The 24,058-nt window shown below is 66.3% G+C and overlaps 4 protein-coding genes and 1 pseudogene across 4 annotated transcripts; 3 read left to right on the top strand and 2 right to left on the bottom strand.

Annotated features, from left to right (window-relative positions):
- Positions 1 to 266: 266 nt before the first annotated feature.
- Positions 267 to 2,058, top strand: LOC125334229 (annotated as a pseudogene).
- Positions 2,059 to 4,640: 2,582 nt separating this feature from the next.
- LOC125334224 (homeobox protein otx5-like) lies at positions 4,641 to 7,953 on the top strand. Its single transcript, XM_048320868.1, has 4 exons — positions 4,641 to 4,786; positions 5,744 to 5,836; positions 6,174 to 6,325; positions 6,709 to 7,953. The coding sequence occupies exons 2-4, from the start codon at positions 5,755 to 5,757 to the stop codon at positions 7,243 to 7,245; spliced, it is 771 nt and encodes a 256-aa protein (XP_048176825.1). The 5' UTR covers positions 4,641 to 4,786; positions 5,744 to 5,754; the 3' UTR covers positions 7,246 to 7,953.
- Positions 7,954 to 8,178: 225 nt separating this feature from the next.
- Positions 8,179 to 9,946, top strand: DMAC2 (distal membrane arm assembly component 2). The gene is made up of 6 exons (XM_048320857.1): positions 8,179 to 8,271; positions 8,455 to 8,609; positions 8,821 to 8,897; positions 8,998 to 9,129; positions 9,330 to 9,492; positions 9,787 to 9,946. Exons 1-6 carry the CDS (start codon positions 8,254 to 8,256, stop codon positions 9,926 to 9,928), a joined length of 687 nt encoding a protein of 228 aa, XP_048176814.1. The 5' UTR covers positions 8,179 to 8,253; the 3' UTR covers positions 9,929 to 9,946.
- Positions 9,947 to 10,280: 334 nt separating this feature from the next.
- BCKDHA (branched chain keto acid dehydrogenase E1 subunit alpha) lies at positions 10,281 to 15,555 on the bottom strand. The gene is made up of 9 exons (XM_048320844.1): positions 15,446 to 15,555; positions 14,920 to 15,072; positions 14,600 to 14,686; positions 14,415 to 14,523; positions 13,757 to 13,918; positions 12,812 to 13,018; positions 12,067 to 12,208; positions 11,208 to 11,379; positions 10,281 to 10,755 (listed from the first exon to the last, which is right to left on the bottom strand). Exons 1-9 carry the CDS (start codon positions 15,518 to 15,520, stop codon positions 10,585 to 10,587), a joined length of 1,278 nt encoding a protein of 425 aa, XP_048176801.1. The 5' UTR covers positions 15,521 to 15,555; the 3' UTR covers positions 10,281 to 10,584.
- Positions 15,556 to 16,431: 876 nt separating this feature from the next.
- On the bottom strand, positions 16,432 to 24,049 carry LOC125334203 (MAP/microtubule affinity-regulating kinase 4-like). Its single transcript, XM_048320830.1, is given in 20 exon segments — positions 16,432 to 16,923; positions 17,030 to 17,074; positions 17,631 to 17,710; positions 18,031 to 18,128; positions 18,131 to 18,296; positions 18,642 to 18,742; positions 19,100 to 19,207; positions 19,267 to 19,364; positions 19,821 to 19,974; positions 20,359 to 20,468; positions 20,545 to 20,644; positions 20,894 to 21,013; positions 21,353 to 21,589; positions 21,852 to 21,908; positions 22,041 to 22,111; positions 22,446 to 22,511; positions 22,623 to 22,671; positions 22,791 to 22,844; positions 23,176 to 23,373; positions 23,905 to 24,049. Coding segments are annotated over 20 exon segments (2,193 nt in total). The 5' UTR covers positions 23,956 to 24,049; the 3' UTR covers positions 16,432 to 16,693.
- Between the last annotated feature and the right edge of the window lie 9 nt (positions 24,050 to 24,058).

Raw genomic sequence — 24,058 nt, 5'->3', positions numbered from 1 at the left:
TGATGATGCCTGGCTCCGAGCTCTCCCAAACTCCGTCCCCTCGCTTAAACCTCAAACCCCAACATCCTGGAATTCAGGAATTATGGCATTAAAGGAATTCGGAGGCGGGAAAAGCCTCGGTGGCGCCTCAGGCCTCAGCCCCTCAGGACGCCCAAGATGGGCGGCGCGGCCTCACCTCAGCCGACCCCCCCCCCCTCCCGTTCCCGCCCCGCCGCGCGCGGGGCACGACGGGAACCGCCCTCAAGCCGGGACCCGCCATTTTCTGCCGGGAAAGGCGGGAAGGGGGAGATCGAAGCCGCTGCAGCTGCACCGCGGGACCCCCACGGCTCCAGCGCCGCCGCCAGCGCCGCTCGCAGGTACCGGGGGTGCGGCGGCAGTCGGGGGTCGGTACCGGGGAGTGGTGGGGGGGAAATAACGGGGGGGCTCCGGTGCGCAGGGGGGTGCCGGGGTCGCCTGAGGAGACGCTGCTCTTTAGTCCCGCCTTCCGTGCGCGGCCGCGCGCTGATTGGCCAGAAGGGCGGGACGTGATTGGCTGTGACGCACGTCTATCAAAGGGAGGGCGAGCGAATGGCACCGCCCTGGCGAATCAGCGGGGGCTGCACGGAGGCTTCTGGGGGCTGTAGTTCGGGGCAGCGCGGGCGTCGTGCTCAGCCAATCAGGCGCGGAGAAGTGTTCGCGTGACGTGGCGCGGGGGGCTCGTGGGAGTTGTAGTCGCCTAGGCCGCGCGGGATCTCTTGTCGTTTTTCCCGGTTTTCCCGGTTTTTTTTCCCCGTTTTTCCCGGTGGCTCCAGGCTGTGACGGCCCGGGATGGCCCGCACCAAGCAGACGGCTCGGAAATCCACCGGCGGCAAGGCGCCGCGGAAGCAGCTCGCCACCAAGGCGGCCCGAAGAGCGCGCCCTCCACGGGGGGCGTCAAGAAACCGCATCGCTACCGGTAAAGGGGGGACAGAGGGGACACTACGGGACACTGCAGGCACCAGGGGACAGAGGGGACACTGCAGGGACCAGGGAACAGGGGGGACACGGGGCTGGGCCACCCCCACCCTCTCCCGGGGCTGGGGACCCCCCGGAGCAGTGCGGGGGTCACAGGGGACATGGGGACACGGGAGGGACTGGGGAGAGGGACGCAGGGAGGGGACACTTGTGGGGACATGGGGGGGACACTGGGATGGGGGACAGAGACATGAGAGGGACATGGGGACATTGGGGAGACACAGGGACATGGGGGGATACAGGGATGGGGGACATGGGGGCACGGGGACAGGTTGGGGACATGGGAGGGGACACAGAGGGGATGGGTGATGGGGACACGGCGATTGGGAAGAGGGACACGGGAGGACACGGGGGGTGCCCTCGGTGTCCCCAACGCCCCGGGCTGTCCCCGTCCCCAGGCCCGGCACGGTGGCGCTGCGGGAGATCCGGCGCTACCAGAAATCCACGGAGCTGCTGATCCGGAAGCTGCCGTTCCAGAGGCTCGTCCGCGAGATCGCCCAGGACTTCAAACCGACCTGCGCTTCCAGAGCGCCGCCATCGGCGCCCTGCAGGTGAGGGACACACCTGGGCAGGGACAGGGACACACCTGGGCAGGGCAGGGACACCCCGAACTGTGACAGGGACACCCCAAACCCCCCCTGCGCTTCCAGAGCGCCGCCATCGGTGTCACACCTGTGTCACACCTGTGTCACACCTGTGTCACACCTGTGTCACACCTGTCCCCAGGAGGCGAGCGAGGCGTCCCTGGTGGGGCTGTTTGGGGACACAGGGATGGGACACGGGGACACAGGGGTGACAGATGTCCCTGTGGGTGTCACACCTGTGTCACACCTGTGTCACACCTGTCCCCAGGAGGCGAGCGAGGCGTACCTGGTGGGGCTGTTCGAGGACACGAACCTGTGCGCCATCCACGCCAAGCGCGTCACCATCATGCCCAAGGACATCCAGCTGGCCGGCGGATCCGCGGCGAGCGCGCCTGAGAGCCCGGATCTGGGAATTCCCGGAGATCCCGTGGCTTTTCGGGGCGATTTCCTCTTTTTTTGTACGCTTGGGTTCCCACCTGGAGTATCCCGGGTGGGGTTTGGGAATTCTCGGGGGTTTTGGGAATTCCTGGTTTTCTACACGTGGTTTTGGGGGGGAAAAGGGGAATTCTGGGGGGGGTCCAGGGGGGTCGTGGTCACCCCATCTCCATCGGAATAAAGCAAATCCCAGGGAAATCCCGCGTTTCCTTGGAATTCCTCCCAGATCTTCGGGATTCTTCAATTCCCGCCTTTTATCCCAAAAATTTGGGGGTGTGTGTGGGGGTCATTCCAGACAAGGAGGGACCCCAAATTCCCGAGGATTCCGGAGCTTTTTGGGGTGGTTTCCCTGTTGTTTTGGTTTGGGTTTTTTTTGTACACTCGGGATGTCCAAGGCGGGAATTTTGGGGGAATTCCTTGATTTGGGGAATTCCTGGTTTTCTACGTGTGGTTTTGGGGACAAAAAGGGGAATTTTGGGGAGGAGGGGGGAGTGGGAATTGTCACCCTGGCTCTGCTGGAATAAAGAAAATCCCACAAAAAAACCCAAACAATTTCCTTGGAATTCCATTCGGATTTTCGGGGATTCCTCGAATTCCCGCCCTTTATCCCAAAATTTCGGGTTCGTTTGGGATGGGGGGGGGGGGGGGGTTGCCCGTGGTGGGGGGGAGGGGATTATCCCGGGACGTTGATGGTTCCTGACACCCCGGGATAAATTTATCCCGATAATCGGGATTAGGGGGGGGAGGGGCAGCCACCTGAGGTCCCTGGAAAACGGGGGGGAGGGGTGGGGGAGTCCGGGGGGGGGTCGATATCAAAATTCATCCTTTGATAAGAAAATCGGGATTTGGGTGCGAATATCCCCTAAAACAGAGGGATTCCGATGGAAATATCCCGATTTTTATACAAAAACTGAGGGATTTTGATGGAAATACCCTAATTTTTCTATAAAAATTGAGGGATTCTGATGGAAGTAATCCAGTTTTTATATAAAAACATTGGGATTTTGATACAAATATCCAATTTTTTATATAAAAATATTGGGATTTTGATGGAAATACCACGGGTTTTATATAAAAATATTGGATTTTGGTGGAAGAATCCAAATTTTTATATAAAAATACAGGCGTTTTGATGTAAATATCCCAATTTTTTACCATACAGAGGGATTTTGATAACAATTTCCGATTTTTATGTCAATAGAGTGAGATTTTTGTAGAAATACCGAATTTTTTTACATTGAAATGGAGGGGTTTTGATACAGATGCCGATTTTTAATGTAAATCCAGAAGGATTTGGATGTAAACACCTGCTTTTGTGTCAATATCGATTGATTTGGGTACAAATAATCGATTTTTAAAGACAAATATTGAGATTTGATACCAACAATCAATTTTTAATATAAAGATCGATCGAGTTTGATACAAATTTCAAGGTTTAGTATCAATGTCACCCCGCCCCCCTCATTTATTCCCATTTAATTCATTATTCCACCCTGAAATTCCCAAATTTTGGCTCCCTGGGATCCCAGGGGGTTTTTTGAGGGAGGGAGGGTCTTTCCCTCCCCCCAAATAATTCAATTGATTCCCATTTATTTCCTCATTTTACCCCCAAAATTCCCCAAATCCCAAATTTTGGCTCCCTGCGATCCCGATTTTTTTTTTTGGGGGGGGGGTGTCTCTCCCCTCCCCCTCCCTTTTCCCGGCCCCCCCGCCCCCCCCCCCCCCGGCTCCCGGATTTGGGTTAATCCCCCCAAATCCGCGCGTCTGGAAAACAACCTAATCAGCCCCATTTCCACACTCGCCTCCAGCTGCTCCCCCCGGACCCCCCCGGCAGCGCCGAGACCTCCCCTTGGAATTCGGGGACCCCCCCCTTGAAAATTCGGGACCCCCCCCCCCCTTCATTTGTTTGGGTTATTTTGGGGAGAACGCGCCAGAATTTGGGAAATTCCACAATTTTAGGAGGAATTTGGGGGAGTTTATTCTCGAAATTCCAGCGACACCCCCCCCCCCCCCCCAAATTCCCAGTTTTTCCCACCCCTCCCTTTTCCCAAGCCCCCCTCCCCGCCCCGTTCGGGCCCTCCCCGCGCTGTCCCCGCGTGTCCCCGCGGCCCAGACGTGGCAGCTGGGCCGGGATTAGTGTCACCCCCCGGGAGAGGGCACAAAGGGGGGCGCAGCACGAGCCCCGTCCACCCCAAAATATCCCAGAGTCACTCTCGTGTCCCCCCAGCTCCCGGTGTCCCCCCCGTTGTCCCCCCCTCAATCCCAGTGTCCCCCCCAGCTCCCGGTGTCCCCCCCATGTCCCCCCGTGGCCCCCCAGCTCCCGGTGTCCCCCCCGTGTCCCCGCCCAGGTCCCCCCAGTCTCCTGCCCCCTCTCCCCTTCTTTGTGTCCCCTTCTCCCCCTTCGTGTCCCCCCCCATGTCCCCCCCCCAGTCCCTGTGTTCCCCCCCGTATCCTCCCTCCCTTACCCCTCCATGTCCCCCCATTGTCCCCCATATCCCACTCTCTCTCCCCCCCCGTGTCCCCCCCATTGTCCCCCCATGTCCCCTTCCCTCTCCCGCCCCCGTGTTCCCCCGTGTCCCCCCTCCCTCTCCCCCCCCCGTGTCCCCCCCGTTAATTGGCGGCCGCTCTGGATTAGCCGGCCCGGGCCAATGTCACCCCTTGTCCCCCGGATTAGGGGGTGACATCACGCGGCTCCTACTTAAGGCTCCCCCCGCCGCGGGGGTGCCTCCCCTGCCACCGCCGCTGTCCCCGCTGTCACCGTGTCACCGCCGCAGGTACGGCCCGGCGGGCGGGGGGCGGCCCTGGGGGGGGACAGGGCCACCAGAGCCCCGGGGACATCGCTGGGTGGGGGACAGGGCCACCAGAGCCCCGGGGACATCCCTGGCAAGGGGACAGGGCCACCAGAGCCCCGGGGACGGCTCTGGGTGGGGGACAGGGCCACCAGAGCCTTGGGGCCATCCCTGGCAGGGGGACAGGGCCACCAGAGCCCCGGGGACATCCCTGGCAGGGGGACAGGGCCACCAGAGCCCCGGCGACATCGCTGGGGTGGGGACAGGGCCACCAGAGCCTTGGGGCCATCCCTGGCAAGGGGACAGGGCCACCAGAGCCCCGGGGACATCGCTGGGTGGGGACAGGGCCACCAGCCCCATGTCCCAGCTTGGGGATATTGTCCACCAGCCCCAGGGTGGTGTCCCCTGGCTTGGGGACAGGCCACCAGCGCTGTCCCCAGCTTGGTGACAACCAGCCCCAGCCCTGGGGTGGCCTCAAGGACGAGCCACCGCCGCTGTCCCCGGTGTAGGGACAGGGCTGGGGCCCCGGGGTGATGTCCCCGGGGGTGTCACCCAGGTGTCCCTACCCCCAAGGGTGTCCCTAAGGGTGTCCCCGAGGGTGGTGCCCGGTGGCCCCGTGCCCCCTCGGTGTCCCCCCCGTGCACAGCTGGCACCGGGGGCTGGGGGTCCCGGGGGTCTTGGGCGAGGGGGGTGGGGGGGTGACACAACTGGCACCGCGTCACCGGGGGCTGGGGGGGGCTTGGGGACACGGGGGACACTGGGGGGACATCGGGGGGACACCGGGGGGCGCGAGGACACGGAGGTTTGGGGGCGCACACTTGGCACGGAAGGGGGCTCGGGGGGCTCCGGAGGGGGCACAGGCGGACTGGGGGGGGCCGGGGGAGTTGGGGACACCGTGCGTACCCCCCCGGTGCCATCGGTGTCGCCGCGGTGTCCCCGCAGCCCCCCCGGCCATGATGTCGTACCTGAAGCAGCCGCACTACGGCGTGAACGGGCTGAGCCTGGACCTGCTGCCCCCCCCCGTGGGGTACCCGGGTACCCCGACACCGGGGGGACTGGGGGGGTCACGGGGGGGGGAGTGGAGCCGCGGGACCGCCCCGGGGGACACCCGGGTACCCCACATTTGGGGAGTAAAGCGGGAGGGGGGGGGGGAGGGATGGAGTTGCGGGACCCCCCGTGGGGGTGCCTGGCTACCCCAAAATCTGGGGGGGTTGGGAGGGCCCCCCCATCCCACCCCCCTCTCGGGTTTTCCCCCAAATCCCGGGTTTTTTTGTCACGACTCCCGGCACTCCCCCAACCCCGGGGGTGTGCCCCCAATCCCGGGGGTCTCCCCCCAACCCCGGGGGTCCCCCAACCCTGTCCCCCCCCCCAGGGACCCCCCGGAAGCAGCGGCGGGAGCGCACCACGTTCACGCGGGCGCAGCTGGACGTGCTGGAGGCGCTTTTCGCCAAGACGCGGTACCCCGACATCTTCATGCGCGAGGAGGTGGCGCTCAAAATCAACCTGCCCGAGTCCCGCGTGCAGGTGGGGACAGCTCTGGGGACAGGGGACAGCTCTGGGGACACGGGGGAGCACGGGGAAAGGGGGGCAGGGGCGACAAGGAGGGACACGGGGGTCGGGAACAAGGCGGGGACAGAGCGGGGACAGGTGAACGCGAGTCCCGCGTGCAGGTGGAGACAGGGAACAGCTCTGGGGGACAGGAGGATGGGGGGGGGGGATATGGGGGACACCGGGACGGGCTGGGGGGAGCAGGTGAGCCCCGGGTGGGCGCAGGTGGGACGGGGGGGGACACGAGGGGCTTCAATGACCCCGTGTGTCCCCATGTCCCTCGGTGCCTCAGTTTCCCCGTGTGTCTCCGTGTCCCCCCGTGTCCCCCCCGTGCCTCAGTGTCCCCGTGTCCCCCCCAGGTGTGGTTCAAGAACCGCCGCGCCAAGTGCCGCCAGCAGCAGGCTCAGGGCTCGGGCCCCCCCAAACCGCGCCCCCCCCCTAAAAAGAAGAGCTCCCCCCCTCGGGATCCCCCCCCGGAGCCCCCCCCGGGCCCCTTCACGCCGCCGCCCGCTCCCCCCGGCCCCCCCAGCGCCGCCCCCGTGTCCATCTGGAGCCCCGCGGCGCTGTCGCCGCTGCCGGACCCCTCGGGAGCGCCGGGGTTCCGCGGCTTCCCGGGCTCCGGGGGCTTCGGGCAGGGCTACCCTGGCTACTTCGGGGGGCTCGACTCGTACCTGTCCCCGCTGCCTCCCCAGGTGGGCGGGCTGAGCCCCCTGGGCCCCCCCGGGCTGGGCTTGGCCGCGTCGCCCGCGGGCTACGGGGGGACCCCCGGGATGGGCTTCGGGGCCGTGGATTGCCTGGAGTTCAAGGACCAGGGCAGCGCCTGGAAGGTGAATTTCGGGGGCGCGGATTGCCTGGAGTACAAGGATCAGAGCACCTGGAAATTCCAGGTGTTGTAGGGGGGGTGGGGATGGCGGGGGCGCGTCCCGGGGGGTGACGGGGGGGGCGGATCCCGGGGGTCCCGGCCGGGAGAATCCTCGTGGCGTGGAGAATTCCCGGGGCACGGAGGAGCGGCCCCGGGTCACGGACAATTCCCGGGGCGTGGAACGCGCTCCTGGCGTGGAGAATTCCCGCGCGGAGCGCCCCCGGACCACGGGGAATTAACTTCTGGATCGCGGACAATTCCCGGGGCACGGACAATCCCCGGAGCGTGGGCGATTCCCGGGCCGCGGATAATTCCCGGGGGACGCAGACGACCCCCCAGACCCCCGAGAATCCCTGGATCGTGGGCAATGCCCGCGGCACGGAGCATTCCCGCATAGAAAATCCTCCCGGCCGGGGCCGTTCCCGGGGCACGGAAAATTCCCGGGGCACCGAATATTCCCGGAGCACGGAACGACCCCAGGACACGGGATATCCCGGCGGGACGGAGCATTCCCGAGCCTCGGGGGATCCCTGGACTGTGGGGGATCCCAGGACCACGAGGGGATCCCCGGATTTATGGGGGATCCCAGGACCACGGACTATTCCCGAGCCTCGCAGGATCCCTGGATCACGGGGGATCCCTGGCCCCGCCCCGATGGGTCTCCCCGGCCCGCCCCCCACCAAACTCCCGGAAGGAAAAAAGCTGGAAAAGAGGGAATATCAATAAAAAAAGTGCGAAAATGTGGGGGCTTCGTTAATTAATTCTGATGAGGGGACGTGGGGGGGCGGGGTCCTGGGGCGGCCTAGGGGACTTTGGGGGGTTCGGGGATCTTGGGGAGCTCTGGGGAGTCTTTGTGGGGGCTTAGGAGGGTCTAGGGGGGGGTCAGGGGGTCTTTGGGACCCCCCAAAATTCTCCGCTTCCCCCCCGACCCTCAATCCCCCCCAGGCCCGCCAGGGGGCGACACCACCGGGGCAGTGGGGGCGTGGCCGCACCCGGAAATGGGCGTGGCCACGTGACCCGCGAGTCACGTGACGCGGCGAAGATGGCGGCGCTGAGGGCGGTGAGTGGCCCGGGGTTACCTGAGGGGGGGGGGAGACCCCTGAGACCCCCCCCAGGGACGGGGGAACCCCCGGCACCACCCCTGAATTTGGGGCGGGGGCGGTTTGGGGCGATTTTGGGGGTTCTGAGCGCCCCCCAGGGGTGTCCCCCCTCACCCGTCTCCCCCCCGTTTCTCTCCCCCCAGATCGGGGCGTCCCGCGGCGCCCCCGCCCTGCGCCCCTCCCCGGGGCAGCGCCGGGAGGGCTCGGGGGGGCTCCGGGCACACCTGGACAGGTGGGCGCAGCGCCTGGGCGCCGTCGCAGGTTGGGCCCAGCGGTGGCGGCTGCAGAACGTCAACGCGTGAGTGAGGGGGGACCCCGAAAGTGGGGAGGGGGACCCCGAAATTTGGGGTAGGCGGTGTCAGGCAGGTGCGCCCAGGTGTGAGGGGCAGGTGGGGAGAGAGGTGGGGGGGGGCTCACCTGTCCCTGGGGGGGCTCGCCAGGTGTGTCCCCCCTGAGGTGAGGCAGAATTTGGGGGTTTCGGGGTCTCACCAGGTGTGTCCCCCCCCCAGGTACCCCCAGTCCCCCAGGGACACCTTTGGGGACGATGTCGCAGCCGCCGAGTTCACTTTGGCCTGCGGGGGGGGGGGTCAGGTGAGCCCCCTCCCCTTTTTGGGGTGTCCCTGCCCCACCTGGAGGGGTCCCGGCCCTGACCCCTCAAACCCCGCGGGTTTTGGGGCTCTGGCCCCGCAGGTTTCTGGGGCAGCAGCGCTGGATCCGCCCCGGGAGCCGCTCGGAGCTGCCCCGGCTGCGGCACCTGCCCGTGGTGGGCATCGACCTCAGCGGGACCCCCATCACCTACCGGGGGCTGGACAACCTGGGTAAGGCCCCGGAGCACCCCAAAACCACCCCAAAATCCCCCAAGCCCCCTAAGCCCCTGGGACCCCCCGCCCAAAACCTCCTGGGGACACCTGGGCCCACCCTGGACTCACCTGTCCCACCTGGGGACCCCCAAAACCCTCCCTGTCCCACCCGGGGCCACACCCGGGGTCACACCCAGGGTCCCGCTGTCCCCCCGCAGTGTCCCTGTCCCACCTGTCCCACCTGGACCTCTCAGGATGTCCCCACGTGTCCGATTGGGCCCTGGGCCGGCTCCACGTCTTTGGGGCCACCCTGCAGCACCTGGCGCTGGCCCGGTGTCCCCAGGTCACCGAGCGGGGCCTGGCCACGCTGCACCACCTCAGGTGAGGCCCTCGGTGCCACCTGTCCCCCCCCAGTGTCACCCCAGTGTCCTTCAGTGTCCCCAGTGTCACCCCAGTGTCCCCCAGTGTCCCCCAGTGTCACCCCAGTGTCCCTCGGTGTCCCCCAATGTCCCTCAGCATCCCCAGTGTCCCCCCAATGTCCCCCAGTGTCTCCCAGTGTCACCCCGGTGTCCCCCAATGTCCCCCAGTGTTCCCTCAGTGTCCCCAGGTCACCCTGCACCACCTCAGGGGGGTCACCTGGGGACCTCCCAGTGCTCCCAGTGCTGTCCCCCGCAGGGAGCTGCGGTCCCTGGATGTCTCCGGGCTCTTGGTGCCCAGCCCGGGGCTGCTCCGGGCACTGCTGGAGGAGGCGCTCCCGGGGTGCCGGGTCCTGGGAATGGCCGAGCCCGGGGCCCCCCTGGGACCCCCCCAAAAATAAATCCCTTCTTTTTCTGTGGATTTGGGGTTTTTTTGGGAGAAAAGGTGGGGAGGGGGTTGATGTTTCCAGAGCCTTCAAATCCCAGGGATCCTTCCCTAAAAATCGCGGGCACTCCCTGCCCCCAGGTCCTGGGAATTCTTCCCCAAAAATCCTAGGGATACCCTACCCCAAAATCCCGGAGATCCCTTCCCAAAATCCCCGGAATCCTTCCCCGAAATCCCAGGGATTTCCCTCCCTGAAGCCCCAAGGTTCTCTTCACAAAATTTTTAGGATCCTCCTCCCCAAAATCCCAGGACTTGTCCCCAAAATCCCGGGGATCCACTCCCAGAGCCCCAGGGATCCTTCCCCAAAATTCCTCTCCCAAATAATTTATTGGGGGGTCAGGGTGGATCTGGGGGTGCTCAGGGAATTCTGAGGGTGCTGACGGAATTCCAGGGAATTCCCAGGAATTCCTGGGATCGCTTCTGGAACCGCTGGAGTGGGAAAGGCTCCCTGGGCAGGGGGGGGGGGTGTCTCCAGGTGGATTTTGGGGTCAGGATCAGAGCGGCTCTGGGGGGAAAAGGGTGCATTTGGGGGCTTTCCCAGCAGATCTGGGGGTGCTCAGGGAATTCCGGGGGCACTGAGGGAATTCCAGGGAATTCCCGGGAATGCCGGGATCACTTCTGGAACTGCTGGAGCGGGTAGTGCTCCCCGTAGGTCTCCAGGTGCCGCTCCAGCTCCGCGCACTGCCGGCGCAGCCGCGGGGGCATCTCCAGGTAGACGTCGGAGAAGAGCAGGTGAGGCGGCGGCTTCGGCTCCCGCTCCGCCTGCTCGAACGCCTCCAGCACCTGCGGGAACGCCGCCCGCAATTCCCGCTCGTTCCAGCCCCACATCCCGGGATTCGCCCCCAAGAAAATGCCCCGAATCCCGCGCGTTCTTCCCTGAGATTGGGCGATTCCCTGGGCTGAAATCCCGGGGGTTCCTGCCCCAAGCATTCCCAGAGATTCCTGTCCCACAGTCCCAGGTGTTCTTGCCCAGAATGCGGGGCATTCCCTGCCCCAGAATCCTGGTTATTCTTCCCAAAATCCCAGGGCTCCCTCCCCAGAATCCCAAGGATTTCCCTCCCTAAATCCCAGACATTCTTCCCCTAAATCCTGATGATTCCCCACTCCAAAATCCCGAATGTTCCTCTCCCAAATCCCAGGGCTCTTTTCCCCAAAAACCCCCAGCACCCTCCCACCCCGAAATCCCGAAACCTCAACTTCCCGCCCCAAAACCCCTGAAGTCCCTCGGGAATGACCATTTTCCTGGAGCTCTTCCTCCAGCCCTTCTCCTCCTCCTCGTCCCACCAGCCGCGGTTGGCCATGTAGTGCCGCAGGCGCGAGATGGGGTGGTCCTGCTTGTCCCAGTAATTCACCTCATCCACGGATCTGTACGCGGAGCTGTCGTCGCTGGTGCTGTGGTGCCCGATCCTGGGAGGGGGGGAAATCCATGGAAAATGGGGTTTTGGGGAGAGATCCCGGAAGAACGGGGAAAAACGGGCGGGAAATCCGCGGGAAATGGGGAAAAATGGGTGGGAAATCCATGGGAAATTGGGTTTTTTGGGAGTCTTGGAAGGATGGGGAGGAATGGGTGGGAAATCCATGGGAAATGAGGAAAAAACAGGCAGAAAATCCATGGGAAATCTGTGGGAAGTTGGGGTTTCTGGGGGAGGAATTGTGGAAGAATGAGGAAAACCAGGCAGAAAATCCATGGGAAATGGGGAAAAACGGGTGGGAAATCCATGGGAAATGGGTTTTTTGGGGGTAATCCTGGAAGAATGGGGGAAAATCCTTGGGAAATGAAGAAAACCGGGCAGAAAATCCACGGAAAATGCGGGAAATCGGGCGGAAAACCACGGGAAACGGGGTCTTTTTGAGGAGATTGGGGGATCCTGAAAGAATAGGGAAAAATAGGCAGAAAATCCATGGAAAATCCACGGGAAACGGGGAAAAACGGGCGGAAAACCACGAGAACGGGTTTTTTTTGGGGGGGGGGGAGGGGGAAGCTGGGGGGATCCCAAAACCCCGTGGGAAAACCCTGGGGGAACCGGGAGCTTCTCTGGGGGGCTCACGGCGTTCCCGAGCCGCGTTCCCGAGGAACGTTCCGGAAGCCCGCACCGGTAGGTCATGGCCTCGATGAGGAAGGGCTGGTTCTCGGCCACGGCGCGGCGCCGCGCCTCCCGCGTGGCGTTGTACACGGCGAAGACGTCGTTGCCGTCCACCCGGATGGACAGCAGCCCGTAGCCGGGTCCGCGCGCCGCTGCCGGGAGCGCGGGATCAGAGCCCGGGAAACGCCATCCTGAGCCCCCCGGGACGCTGGAACCCATGCTGCTGCCCCAAAGTGCCCCAAAATCCTGGGGGTTGGTGTCCGAAATCCTCCCCAAAATCCCAGGAATCTCGCTCCCCAAAATTCCGGCTGTTCCTTCTCAAATTCCTGAGGTTCCTTCCTCAAAATCCCCAGTGCTCTTTCTGCCCAAATCCCAGAGATTCTGTCCCAAATTCCCGGGACTCCTTCCCCAAACTCGCAGGGATCTCTCCTGCCCCAAAATCCCAGAACTTTTCCCCCAAAACCCCAGGGATCTCCCCGCCCCAAATCTTGGCCGTTCCTCCTCAAATTCCCAGGGCTTTTGCCCCAAAATGCCAAGGACCCCACTCCCCCCAAATCCCAGGGCTTTTCCCCCAAAACCCCAGGGATCTCCCACCTCAAAATCCCAAATCTCCTCCTCCCCTAAATCCCAGGGATCTCCCCCTTGTCCACCTCCACACGAGCAAGAGAATCACCTCCAAAATCCCCCCTAGAACTGCCCGATTTCCCCCCAAGCCCCCTCCACGGCCCCGATTTCGCCGTTCTCCCGCTTCCCACCGATGCCGTCGCCCCGGTACTGCTCGGAGGTGGGGGTGGAGATGGCGTAGCCGTTGTTGCGGCAGAAGAAGACGATGGGACACTCCAGGGTGGCGGCGAAGTTGAAGCCGGCGTGGGCATCGCCCTCGCTCGCGGCCCCCTCCCCGAAATAGCAGACCACGGCCCGGCTGGCGTCCGCGCGCTTGATGGCGTAGGCGGCTCCCACAGCTGAGCCCCGGGAAAGCGGGAATTCGGGGAGAAATTAGGAGAATTTGGGGGAAAAAGGGTCAGAGGGGAGAGGGGTCGGTTGGAGGGGGGTGGGGGCAGGTGGAGGGGGGGAATGGGGAATTATGGAATGGGTTGGGATGGAGCAGGGACACGGATCTGGGAATGAAGGACACGGGACAGGGACACAGGACAGGGACACGGAGCAGGGAATGAGGGACACGGAGCAGGGACACGGAGCAGGGACACGGATCAGGGACACGGGACAGGGACACGGAGCAGAGACAGGGGACAGGGACACGGAGCAGGGACACAGAGCAGGGACATGTGACAGGGACACGGAGCAGGGACACGGATCAGGGACACGGGACAGGGACACAGAGCAGGGACACGGGACGGGGACACGGAGCAGGGACACGGAACAGGGACACGGAGCAGAGACGTGACAGGTGCATGGAGCAGGGACATGGAACAGGGACACGGAGCAGTGACACGGAGCAGGGACATGGGACAGGGACACGGGACAGGGACACGGAGCAGGGAATGAAGGACACGGAGCAGGGACAGGGCACAGGGACACAGAGCAGGGACAGGTGCCACAACACAGGGACCCAGCCAGTGCCACCCGGCTGCGGGGAGCCGGTGCAGGGGTGGGACTGGGGCTCCCTGGCAGTTACGGAGAGGGACAGGACGGACCCCAGGGACACGGGGCGGGACCGGGGCCAGCTCCAGGTGCATCACCTTGCGGGATCTGCGTGGCCAGGGGGGACGAGATGGTGACAAAGTGGCGCTCGGGGCAGCCGTAGTGCACCGGCATCTGCCGGCCCTTGCCGGGGTCGCTGGCGTTGCCGTAGCACTGGGCCATGAACAGCTCCAGGGGGTACCCGCGGTACAGCAGCACACCTGGGGACACGGATCCGGGCTCACCTGGGTCACCTATGCCACGCCTGGGTCACCTGTCCTTCACCTGTGTCACCTGTTACACCTGTCCCCAACTGTGTCACCCCTTCCCAGGATCACCGGTGTTCCCAAGACACCAGGAACAGCTCCAGGGGCATCCCTGGTACAGAAACCCCCCTGGAACCCAAATTTGGGATTGATTCCCCCAAAATCCATCTCCCCTGTGCCTCACTTGTCCCACCTGTTCCTGGAGTGCCAGGAACAACTCCAGGGGCATCCCTGGCACAGCAGGATCCCAAATTTGGGATGGATTCACCCCAATTCCATCTCACCTGTCCCACCTGAGCCTCACCTGTCCCTCACATTCCAGGGATCGCCAGCGTCCCAAAACACCAGGAGCAGCTCCAGGGGCATCCCTGGCACACACGGAGCCCAAATCTGGGCTTGATCCCCCCAAAATCCATCTCCCGTGTGCCCACCTGTCCCACCTGAGCCTCACCTGCCTCGCGGTACTGCCCGAAGACGAGGTCGGAGGCTTCGAGCGCGGCGGCGCTGCCCACGTGCGTGCCCTCCTCGCCGTAGTTGGTCATGTAGAAGGAGATGCGGCCCTGGAAAACCGGGATTGGGCACCCAGAGCCCTGGAGCCGCCAGGTGAGGCCCCTCCAGGTGAGCCCACAGCCGTACCTGACGCTGGGACTCGTAGAGGATCCGGTCCATGGTGTTGAGCAGCGTCATCGTCTTGTAGAGCTTCAGCACCTGCTCCTTGGGCAGCTGCAGGGACGGGGACACCCGGGGTCACCTGGGGGCACCTGGGGGCAACCTGGACAGGGCCACCTGTTTGGGGTGTCACCTGCCTGGGCACTGTGTGTTCGAGCAGCTGGCGGTGACAGTTCTGTCACGTGGCTGGAGGTCACCTACACAGGGCGCACCTGCCTGGACCTTGTGTGTGTGAGGTGTCACCTGGTGGGACATCGCCTGTGCCAGGTGTCCCCTGTCCCGCTCACCTGAGGGTCCTCGCTGGGCCGCAGGACGTGTCCCTGCCGGTCCATGACCCGGTACACCGGGATCCCGGCCAGGACGTTGGGCTGGATGAACTCCAGGCGCTCCGCAAACTCCGCCGAGGCCCCCGGGAACTGCGGCCGCTCCTCGGGGGATTCCTGCGGGGATTGGGGACACGGCGGTGGCACCGAGGGCCCCCAAATCCCCAAAAAGGGACCCCGGGTGTGCCGCGGCTTCTCCAGCGCTGCGGGGACAGTGACCGGGAACGGAGCCGACACAGGGACAGCGGGACCCCGGGATGGGACGGGGGCAAAACGCGGACATCGCGATGTGGGGACAGGGGACAGGAGCGGGGGACACCGGGACGGAACAGAGGGACACGGGGATGAGGGGACACGGGAACAGCGGCACAGGGGACACCGGAACAGGACACGGGGACAGCACGGGGCAAACACGGGACAGGACAGGGGGACCCGGAGGGGGGACACGGGGCCCCTCTGTCCCCCGCTCGGTGCCCCCTGTCGCACTCACGGCCGTCCCCAGGAGCCGCCGCGGGACGAGCCCCGGGAGCCGCCGCCGCCACCGCAGCGCCCGCAGCGCCGCCATCTTCGCCGGGGGCGTGGCCAAACAGCGGGGCGAACGCTGATTGGCGGGCGAGGGGGGCGGTGAGGCGGCGGCGGGGCCTGATTGGCTGGAGCGCGCGTGCACGGCGAGCCGGACACGCCCGCTCGGTGGCCTTATAAGGAGTTGTGTGGCCTCGCCCCCTGGGGGCCATGGCGGGAGTCCGCGGTGGCCACGCCCACAACCCGACCATATAAGGGGGGGGTCGCCGTGCTGGCCACGCCCCCTGAGTGGGGGCGGGGCTCCCATCCCCCACCGCCCCCGGGACCCCCCCGCGCCCCCCACCCCGAACCCAGCCCCGCCCCCTCCCCAGATCGCCACACGGGACCCGCCCCCAGACGCAGACGCCGAGGGTGGGGGTCCCTATGTTTATTTGGGGGGGGCGGGGGGACAGATCGGGGCAGGAATAACTTAAAAATGGGGGGGGCACGGGGGGCTCGGGGGGGCCCAGGGCCGTATTTACAGACTGTACACGGAAGGGGCACGGGGGGACCCCGGGGGGGCCGCAGGTCACGCGGGGGTCCCCAAAATCTTGGCACCTTAGTCCTGGAGCCGCTGGACCCCCAAAGCCCCCCCGCAATGTCCCCAAGGTCCCCACGGGGGGGCCGGGGGGGTCCCAGCGCCGCTGGTCCCACACTGGGGGGGAAATCGCTGAATCCTTGGGGGGCTCCAGGGGGGTCCTGGGCGGTCCCAGTGCCACCGCAGCCCCCGGGGGGGGTCCCGGGGGGTCCTGATGCTGCTCCAGCCCTCGAGGGGGGTCCCGGGGGGGTCCTGGGGGGTCCCGGTGCGGCCACAGGTGCTGAGGGGGGGCCCCCTGGGCCGGTTCTGGGGGTCCCGGGGGGGTGTCCAGGGGTCCCGGTCTGGTTCCAAGGGTCCCGGGGGGGTCCCAGTCTCGTTCTGAGGGTCCCGGGGGGGTCTCGGTCTGATTCCAGAGGTCCCCAGCAGGTTCTGGGGGTCCCGCTGAGATTCTGGGGGGGGGTCCCTGGAGCTGCAGCCATGGTGGTCCCGATCCGGTTCCGGGGGTCCTGGTCCAGTTCTGGGGTCCCGGTCTGGTCCCGGGGGGGGTCCCAGTGCAATTCCAAGGGTCCCGGGGGGTCCCGGTGCAATTCCGGGGGTCCTGGTGCGGTTCCGAGGGTCCCGGGGGGTCCCGGGGGGTCCCTACAGCCGCAGCCGGGTGCTCCCAGGGGTCCCGCGGGGGTCCCGGGGGCCCCCCCCGTGCAGGCGGCGGCAGCAGCGGGGGAGGGGCGGCCCGGGGGGGTCCCGGGGGAGTCCCGGCGAGGAGGAGGAGGCGGGGAGGGGCGGGGGGCGGTGGAGCCCCCCCGTCACAGCCCCCCCCCCTCGGAGCAGCCGGGGGGGCGGCTTCCGCTTGATCCCCAGGTAGATGGCAACTGGGGGGAGGGGGCAGCAGTGGGTCTGGGGTCCCCCGGGGGTCCCCGCGCCAGCGGGGGCTCCCCAGGGAGGTCCCCGGGGGGAGGGAGAGGGGGCGGCACCCACCTTGTGAGCGCAGGTCCCCCGATTCCCGCAGGTTCGTCTGCGACCCTGGGGGTACACGGCGGGGTCGGGGGGGAGGCAAAATCCCCCCCAAAAACTGCCCCAGACCCCCAAAATACTCCCCCAAAAAATCCCCCATACCCCCAAACCTCCCCGGACAGCAGCAGAGGCTGAAAGGTGGAAAGAGAGAAGGGACAGAGAAGCACTGGGGGCACTGGGGACACTGGGCCAGGTGTCACAAGTGCCACAGGTGCCACTTACAGATCTTAGTGGCACCAGGGCAGTGGATCCCAGTGGCACTGGGGGGCACTGGGATGGGTACTGGTGTTACTGGTGTCACTGGAGACACTGGGACAGGCTCCGGGGACACTGGGCCAGGTCACACAGGTCTCCCAGGAGGTGACACAGGTGTTTCAAGCGCCACTTACAGATCTTGGTGGCACCGGGGCGGGGGATCCCAGTGACACTGGTGGCACTGGGACAGGGTCTGGTGTCCCGGGGGTGGGTACTGGTGTCACTGGGAGCACTGGGGACACTGGGACGGGCTCTGGGGACACTGGGCCAGATGACACAGGTGACACAGGCGTCCCCAGGTGCCACTTACGGATCTTGGTGGCACCGGGGCCGGGCGTGGCCGACACGCAGCGATTGGAGCTCTGGCGCCGGGAGGGGTCAAGGGACACCCTGGAACAGAGCGGGGACAGCGGGGACCGGGAGGAGGAGGAGGGGCGGGAGGAAGGCTCAGGTGAGCGCAGAGAGGGGATGGAGGTGCTCAGGTGAGGAGGAGGAGGAAGGCCCCAGGTGAGGAGGAGGAAGACGAAGCTCCCAGGTGAGGAGGACGAGGGGGATGAAGACCCCAGGTGAGAAGAAGGAGGTAGAGGAAGACCCCCAGGTGAGGCTGAAGGCCCCAGGTGAGGATGAGGAGGATGAGGACCCCCCCCCAGGTGAGGATGAGGAGGCTGAGCACCCCCCCAGGTGAGGCCGAAGGCCCCAGGTGCGCTCACCTGCGGGTCAGTTTGGAGGTGATCTTGCTGAGCAGCGTGGCCGTGGGCCGGGGCCGGGGGGAGGCGGCGGCGGGCGCGGGGGGGGGGCGAGGCGGGGGGGGGCGGGGGGGGCTCCCGCGCCCCCTCCCCGGCGCTCGCGGGGGTCTCGGCCGCCCCCGCCCCCCCCGCCGTGGAAGGTGCTGCGGGCGGAGCAGCCCCGGGCCAGGTGCGCCAGGTGAGCCCCGCCCAGGGAGTGGCTGGAGGGGGACGGCGGCGGCCGGGACAGGCTGGGGGGACACGGGGGGGGGTCAGGTGACACAGGTGACACAGGTGACACCCACAGGTGACCCCCACAGGTGACCTCCAGGTGACCCCCCCAGCCCCACAGCCCCTGTGCTGGGATGGGGACTGGTGGCACTGGTGATGCTGGGACAGGTGTTAGCAGGGGGCGCACAGGTGGATTTGGGGTGATTTTGGGGGTGCAGGTGAATTTGCCGAGGGGTCTCTCACCTGCCCTTGCCGTTGGGCAGCAGCAGGTGCCGCTCCCGGGGTGGGTTTGGGGGTTTTGGGGGGTCGGGGTGGTTCGGGTGGATCTGGGGGGCATTTGGGGGATTTGGGGAGGGGTCTCTCACCTGTCCTTGCCGTTGGGCAGCAGCAGGTGCCGCTCGCCCCCCGGGCGCTCGGAGCACACGTAGGTGTTCCTGCGGCCCATCACGCTGGGGGGCACGTGGGGCTGGGGGGGACACGGGGTCACCCTTGGGGACAGCCCCAGACCCACAGAGACCCCCGCGACACCCCCAGACCCACAGGGACACCCCCAAACCACATTTCCCACCCCCCCTGTGCCCCCCAAGCACCCCCAAGCACACCCAGCCCCACATTTCTCCCCCATACCCCCCCAGTGCCCACTGCGCTGTCCAGGTGCCCCCAGCCCCCCCGTGCCCCCCCGGTGCCCACCGCACTGTCCGGGTGCCCCCAGCCCCCCCGTGCCCACCACGCTGTCCGGGTGCCCCCAGTCCCCCCGTGCCCCCCCGGTGCCCACCACGCTGTCCAGGTGCCCCCAGCCCCCCCGTGCCCCCCCGGTGCCCACCGCGCTGTCCGGGTGCCGCTCGGGGATCTCGGCCTTGTTGGGGTTGTGGGCGCTGCTGACCAAGGGGCTGGAGGGGGGAGGGGCGGCCCCCCCCCCCACCCCCGCGCCCTCCCCCCGGGACTCCCCCGGGGCCGCCACCGCTGCCCCGCCGGGGGGGGGGGGGCGACCCCCGCGCCCCCCCCGACCCCGACCCCCTCCCGCAGCTCCGCGGCGCCGGCGCTGGTGGGGCTGCGCTTGGGGGGCGCCGGGGTGGGCGCGGGGCCACCTGGAGGGGACAGGAGGGACACGGGGGTCACAAGGAGTCACAGGAGGGGGGGACACCGCACTGCGACCCCCCCAGGGCGGTTTGGGGGGATTAAAACCCACTGGGACCCCCCCCTCCATGGGGTAGTTGAGGGGTGCCAGGGTGGGCACGGGGACACTGAGGGGAGGACAGCGGGTGACGGCGGGGCCAGACCCCCCAGTCTGTTCCCCCCTCCCTGGGGTCACTCACAGAGTCGCTGTGCCCCCCCCGCCCCGTTCCTGTGTCCCTGATGTCCCCAATGTCCCCCCGATGTTCCCAGTGTCACTCACAGAGTCACTGCGCCCCCCCTTGTCCCCTGATGTCCCCAATGTCCCCCTGGTGTCCCTGATGTCCCCAGTGTCACTCACAGAGTCACTGCACCCCCCCTTGTCCCCTGATGTCCCCAGTGTCCCCCCCGATGTCCCCAGTGTCACTCACAGAAGTCGCTGTGCCGCCGCTGCCGGTGGTGGCCGCCCCCACGCTGTCCCTTCCCGTGGGTCCCCGATGTCCCCGACTTGGTGCCACCGTTGGGGGCCTCGGCCGGGCCCCGTGGCCGCGACAGGGACAGGGACAGGCCACTGCCACCCTCGGGCTGCCCCCGGGGTCACAGTGTCACCAGGGTCACCCCTGTCACCCCCCCCGGGACAGGCCACTGCCACCCTCGGGCTGCCCCCGGGGTCACAGCATCATCGATGTCCCCAGAGTCCCCAATATTCCCCCAAGGTCCCCGGGTCCCAAATGTCCCCAGTCCCCCCAGTGTCCCCAGTATCCCCAACACCCATGATGTCCCCGATGTCCCCGCTGTCACCCACCTCTCCCCAGCGTCCCAGCAGCAGGTAGGTGGCCGTGTCCCCATGTCCCCATATCCTCCCCATTGCCCTCAATGTCCCCGATGTCCCCAAGGTCCCCCTGACCCCCCAATCCCTTCAATGTCCCCCGCCGTCCCCATGTCCCCAATGTCCCTGCTGTCACTCACCTCTCCCCGGCGCCCCAGCAGCAGGTAGGTGGCCGTCACCTCGTTGTACTTGTGGGTGCTCAGCGCCTCCTTGATCTCCTCCCTCGTGTACCCCATGCCCACCATCACCTCTGGGGGGGACACACGGCGCTGTCACCGCGCCAGCGGGGCATCACCGCTGTCCCCCGCGGTCCCCGCGTCCCTCACCGATGCGTTTGGTGTCCCCAAAGTCCTCCTGCGGCTCCGTGTAGGGCGTCAGCTCGTCCCCCTCATAGCCGATGTTGATCCACTTGTCCTTCATGATTTGCTGAGGGGGGACATCAGGGGGACGTGAGGACACCCCCAGACCCTCTTGTGACACCCCCAGACCCCTCAGGACCCTCCAGGACCTCTCAGAACCCCCCCAAAACCCCTCACAGGACTTCCCAGAACCCCTGGGACCCCTCAAAATCCCCCCAAAACCCCTCAAGAGCCCCCCAGAACTCCCCCAAAACCCCCCCAAAACTCCTCAAGACCCCTCAGAACCCCCCCAAATCCCTTCCAGGACCCCCCAGACCTCGAGGGTGCAGCGCTTGGCGGGGTTGAGCACCAGGAAGCGGCGCAAGATGTTCTCGCAGTCCGTGGACATGTAAAAGGGGACGCGGTACTTGCCCCGCAGGACCCGCTCCCGCAGCTCCTGGGGGGGACAGCAGGGTCACCTGGGGTCACTCAAGGTCACCTGGGGTCACCGGGGGTCAGGGTGGGGGGCACAGAGGAGGGGACACAGCTCTGGCCCTGCAGCTCCTGGAGGGGACCAAGGGGTGTGGGGGGGGGTCCCAGGTGACAGGAGGTGACAGCAGGTGACAGGAGGTGACGGTCACTTTGAGATTGTGCCCATCAAAGGGCACTGACCCCCTGACCAGTGGATCCAAGTGACCCCAAGCTCCAGCCGTGACATTGGGGTGAGCTTGGGGCTGACTGAGGAGGGTCAGGGCTGACCGTGAGTGACCAGGAGGTGACAAATGGTGACGGTCACCTTGAGGTTGTGCCCGTCGAAGGGCAGCGAGCCGCTGACCAGCGTGTACAGGATGACCCCCAGGCTCCAGATGTCCACCTCGGGGCCGTCGTACTTCTTGCCCTGGAAGAGCTCGGGGGCGGCGTAGGGGGGGGACCCGCAGAACGTGTCCAGCTTGGAGCCCCGCGAGAACTCGTTGCTGAACCCGAAATCTGCGATCTTGATGTTGGCGTCAGCGTCCAGCAGCAGGTTCTCGGCCTGGGGACAGCAGGGACATCGGTGGGGACATCAGCGGGGACATGGGGACATCAGCACGGGGACAGGGACATCAGCATGAGGACAGGGACATCAGCACGAGGACAGGGACACCAGGACACGGACACTGGGATGGACACAGGGACAGTGGGACAGGGACACAGGGTCAAGGACAGGGACACCAGGACACGGACACCAGGATGGCCACAGCGACGCCGGACATGGTCCTCCGCGCGGTGCCACCCCCGGTGTCCCCGTGTCCCACCTTGAGGTCCCTGTGCACGATGTTCTTCTGGTGGCAGTAGTGCACGGCCGAGACGATCTGGGGACAGGGGGTGGCACTGTCACCACGGGGCCCCACGGTGTCCCCAAGCCCTCCCAAATGTCCCCAAACCCTCCCAGATGTCCCCAAACCCTCCCAAGATGTCCCCAAGGCCCCCCGGGATGTCCCCACCTGTCGGAACTTGGCCCGCGCCTCCTTCTCCTTCATCCTCCCGTGGGACACCAGGTAATCGAACACCTCACCTGGCGGGGGGAGACACACCTGGGGTGACCCCGAAATCCAACCTGGGGGGCTGAGCCCCCAAAATCCCCCAAAATCCATTATCTGGGGGGGCTGGGACCCCAAAATACCCCAAATCCACACCTGAGATGGGATGGGACAGTGTCCCCTGGGGGATCTCAGTGTCCCCTGGAAGGGGACAAGGTGTCCTTGGGGGGTCTCAGTGTCCCCTGGGGGAAGTCAGGGGGTCCCTGGGTGGGGTCAGTGTCCCCTGGCGTGTCTCAGTGTCACAGGAGGGGTCGGGGGGTCTCTGGGGGTCTCAGGATGTCCCCTGGGGGGTCCCGGGGGGGTTCCCACCTGCGCTGGCGTACTCCATCACCAGGTACAGCGTCTTCTCCGTCTCAATCACCTCAAACAGCTTCACTGGGGGCGGGACACATTGGGAGGGGGGGTCATTGGGGACCCCTCTCCATCACCGAGACCCCTCCCCACCCCCCTGACCTCCCCCCAGCCCCGGGACCCCCCCCCACTCACCGATGTTGGGGTGGTTCAGCCCCTTCATGATCCGAACTTCCCGAAACAGCTGGGGGGAGTGAAGGGTCAGTGAGGGGGGCCAGGACCTCTCCCCAAATTAAAGGACCCCTCCCCAAATTAAGGGAACCCCCCCAAATGAGGGGAAACCCCCCCAGGACCCCTCCCCACCTTCTGCAGGCTCGTGGGGTTCAGCTGCGTCTTGTCAATGATTTTAATGGCGACCTAAAAAAAGGGGAGGGGGCAAGGAGGTGACTCCCAGAGACCCCCCCAAATTCACTGAGACCCCTCCCCACCACCCCAATTCACCTGAGACCAGTCCCGAATTCGCTGAGATCCCTCTCCAGGCTCCCCAGTGTCCCTGAGACCCCTCCTCAGCTGCCCAGGACCCCCCCAACTGCCCCCAGCTCCCCTCAGAGACCCCCTGGGACCCCCATTTCTCCCGTGAGCCCCCTCCCACTGACCCCTCTTGTCCCCAAGCCCCCTCCCGCTGCCCGCAACCACCCCAAACCCCCCCTCCCCAGCCCCGCCGGGACCCCCCGAGCCCCCCGCCCACCTCTCTGCCGGTCAGCACGTGCCGGGCCAGCTTGACCTTGGCGAAGTTGCCCTTGCCGATGGTCCGCAGCAGCCGGTAGTTGCCCACGTGGGGGGGCTCCTCGGCACCCAGCGAGTTCCGGCCCCGGGGGGCTCCGGCCCCGCGCCCCGACCACCCCCCGCCCTTCTCGGGGCGGCCGCTGCCCCCCGGGCCCGCCAGCTGGGGGGAGGGACACGGAGGAGGGGCCGGTGAGACCCCCAAAAATCACTGGGGCAGGGTGTGAGACCCCCACCCCAAAAATAATCACAGAGGAGTAAGAACCCCTTCCCAAATTATGGCAAGGGTGGGACCCCTCCAAAATGTCACAGTGAGACCCCCTGAGAGCCCCCCAAAATATCACAGTGAGACCCCCGAGACCGCCCCAAAACCCCTGAGATGGCTCCTAAAATATCACAGTGAGACCCTCGAGACCCCCCCAAAAAAAAACCCCTGAGCCCCCCTAACCCATTCCCGGGGCTCCCGCTGACCCCTGAGCCCCCCCCGCCCCCGTGTCCATCCTCGCGACCCCCCCGGTTCAACCCCCGCCGCTTTACCGGGACCGCCGGTGCCCCACCCCCGGTACCCCCCGGCCCCTCTCGGATCTCTCCCCCGGTGCCCCCAAATCATTCCCACCGCCCCCTCCGCTCCCGACCCGGCCCCTCCCGGTGGTCCCCCCGGGGCCTCCCCCCGGTGCCGCCGCCCCCCCCTCACCGTGTCCGCGTTGCGCTCGTTCCCCGCCGCCAGGGCGGAGCGCGAGGACATGGTCCCGGCCCGGGGGGCACCGGGGGGCACCGGGAGGGGCGGTCCCGTTGCCGGGGGTCCCGTTCCCGGGGCGGTCCCGCTACCGGGGGGGGCGGCGGGGCCG

Source organism: Corvus hawaiiensis, chromosome 1 (genome assembly GCF_020740725.1).
Source record: "Corvus hawaiiensis isolate bCorHaw1 chromosome 1, bCorHaw1.pri.cur, whole genome shotgun sequence".
Lineage (NCBI taxonomy): Eukaryota > Metazoa > Chordata > Aves > Passeriformes > Corvidae > Corvus > Corvus hawaiiensis.
The sequence above is the reverse complement of the archived record's forward strand: the minus strand, read 5'-3'. Positions and strand labels throughout refer to the sequence as shown.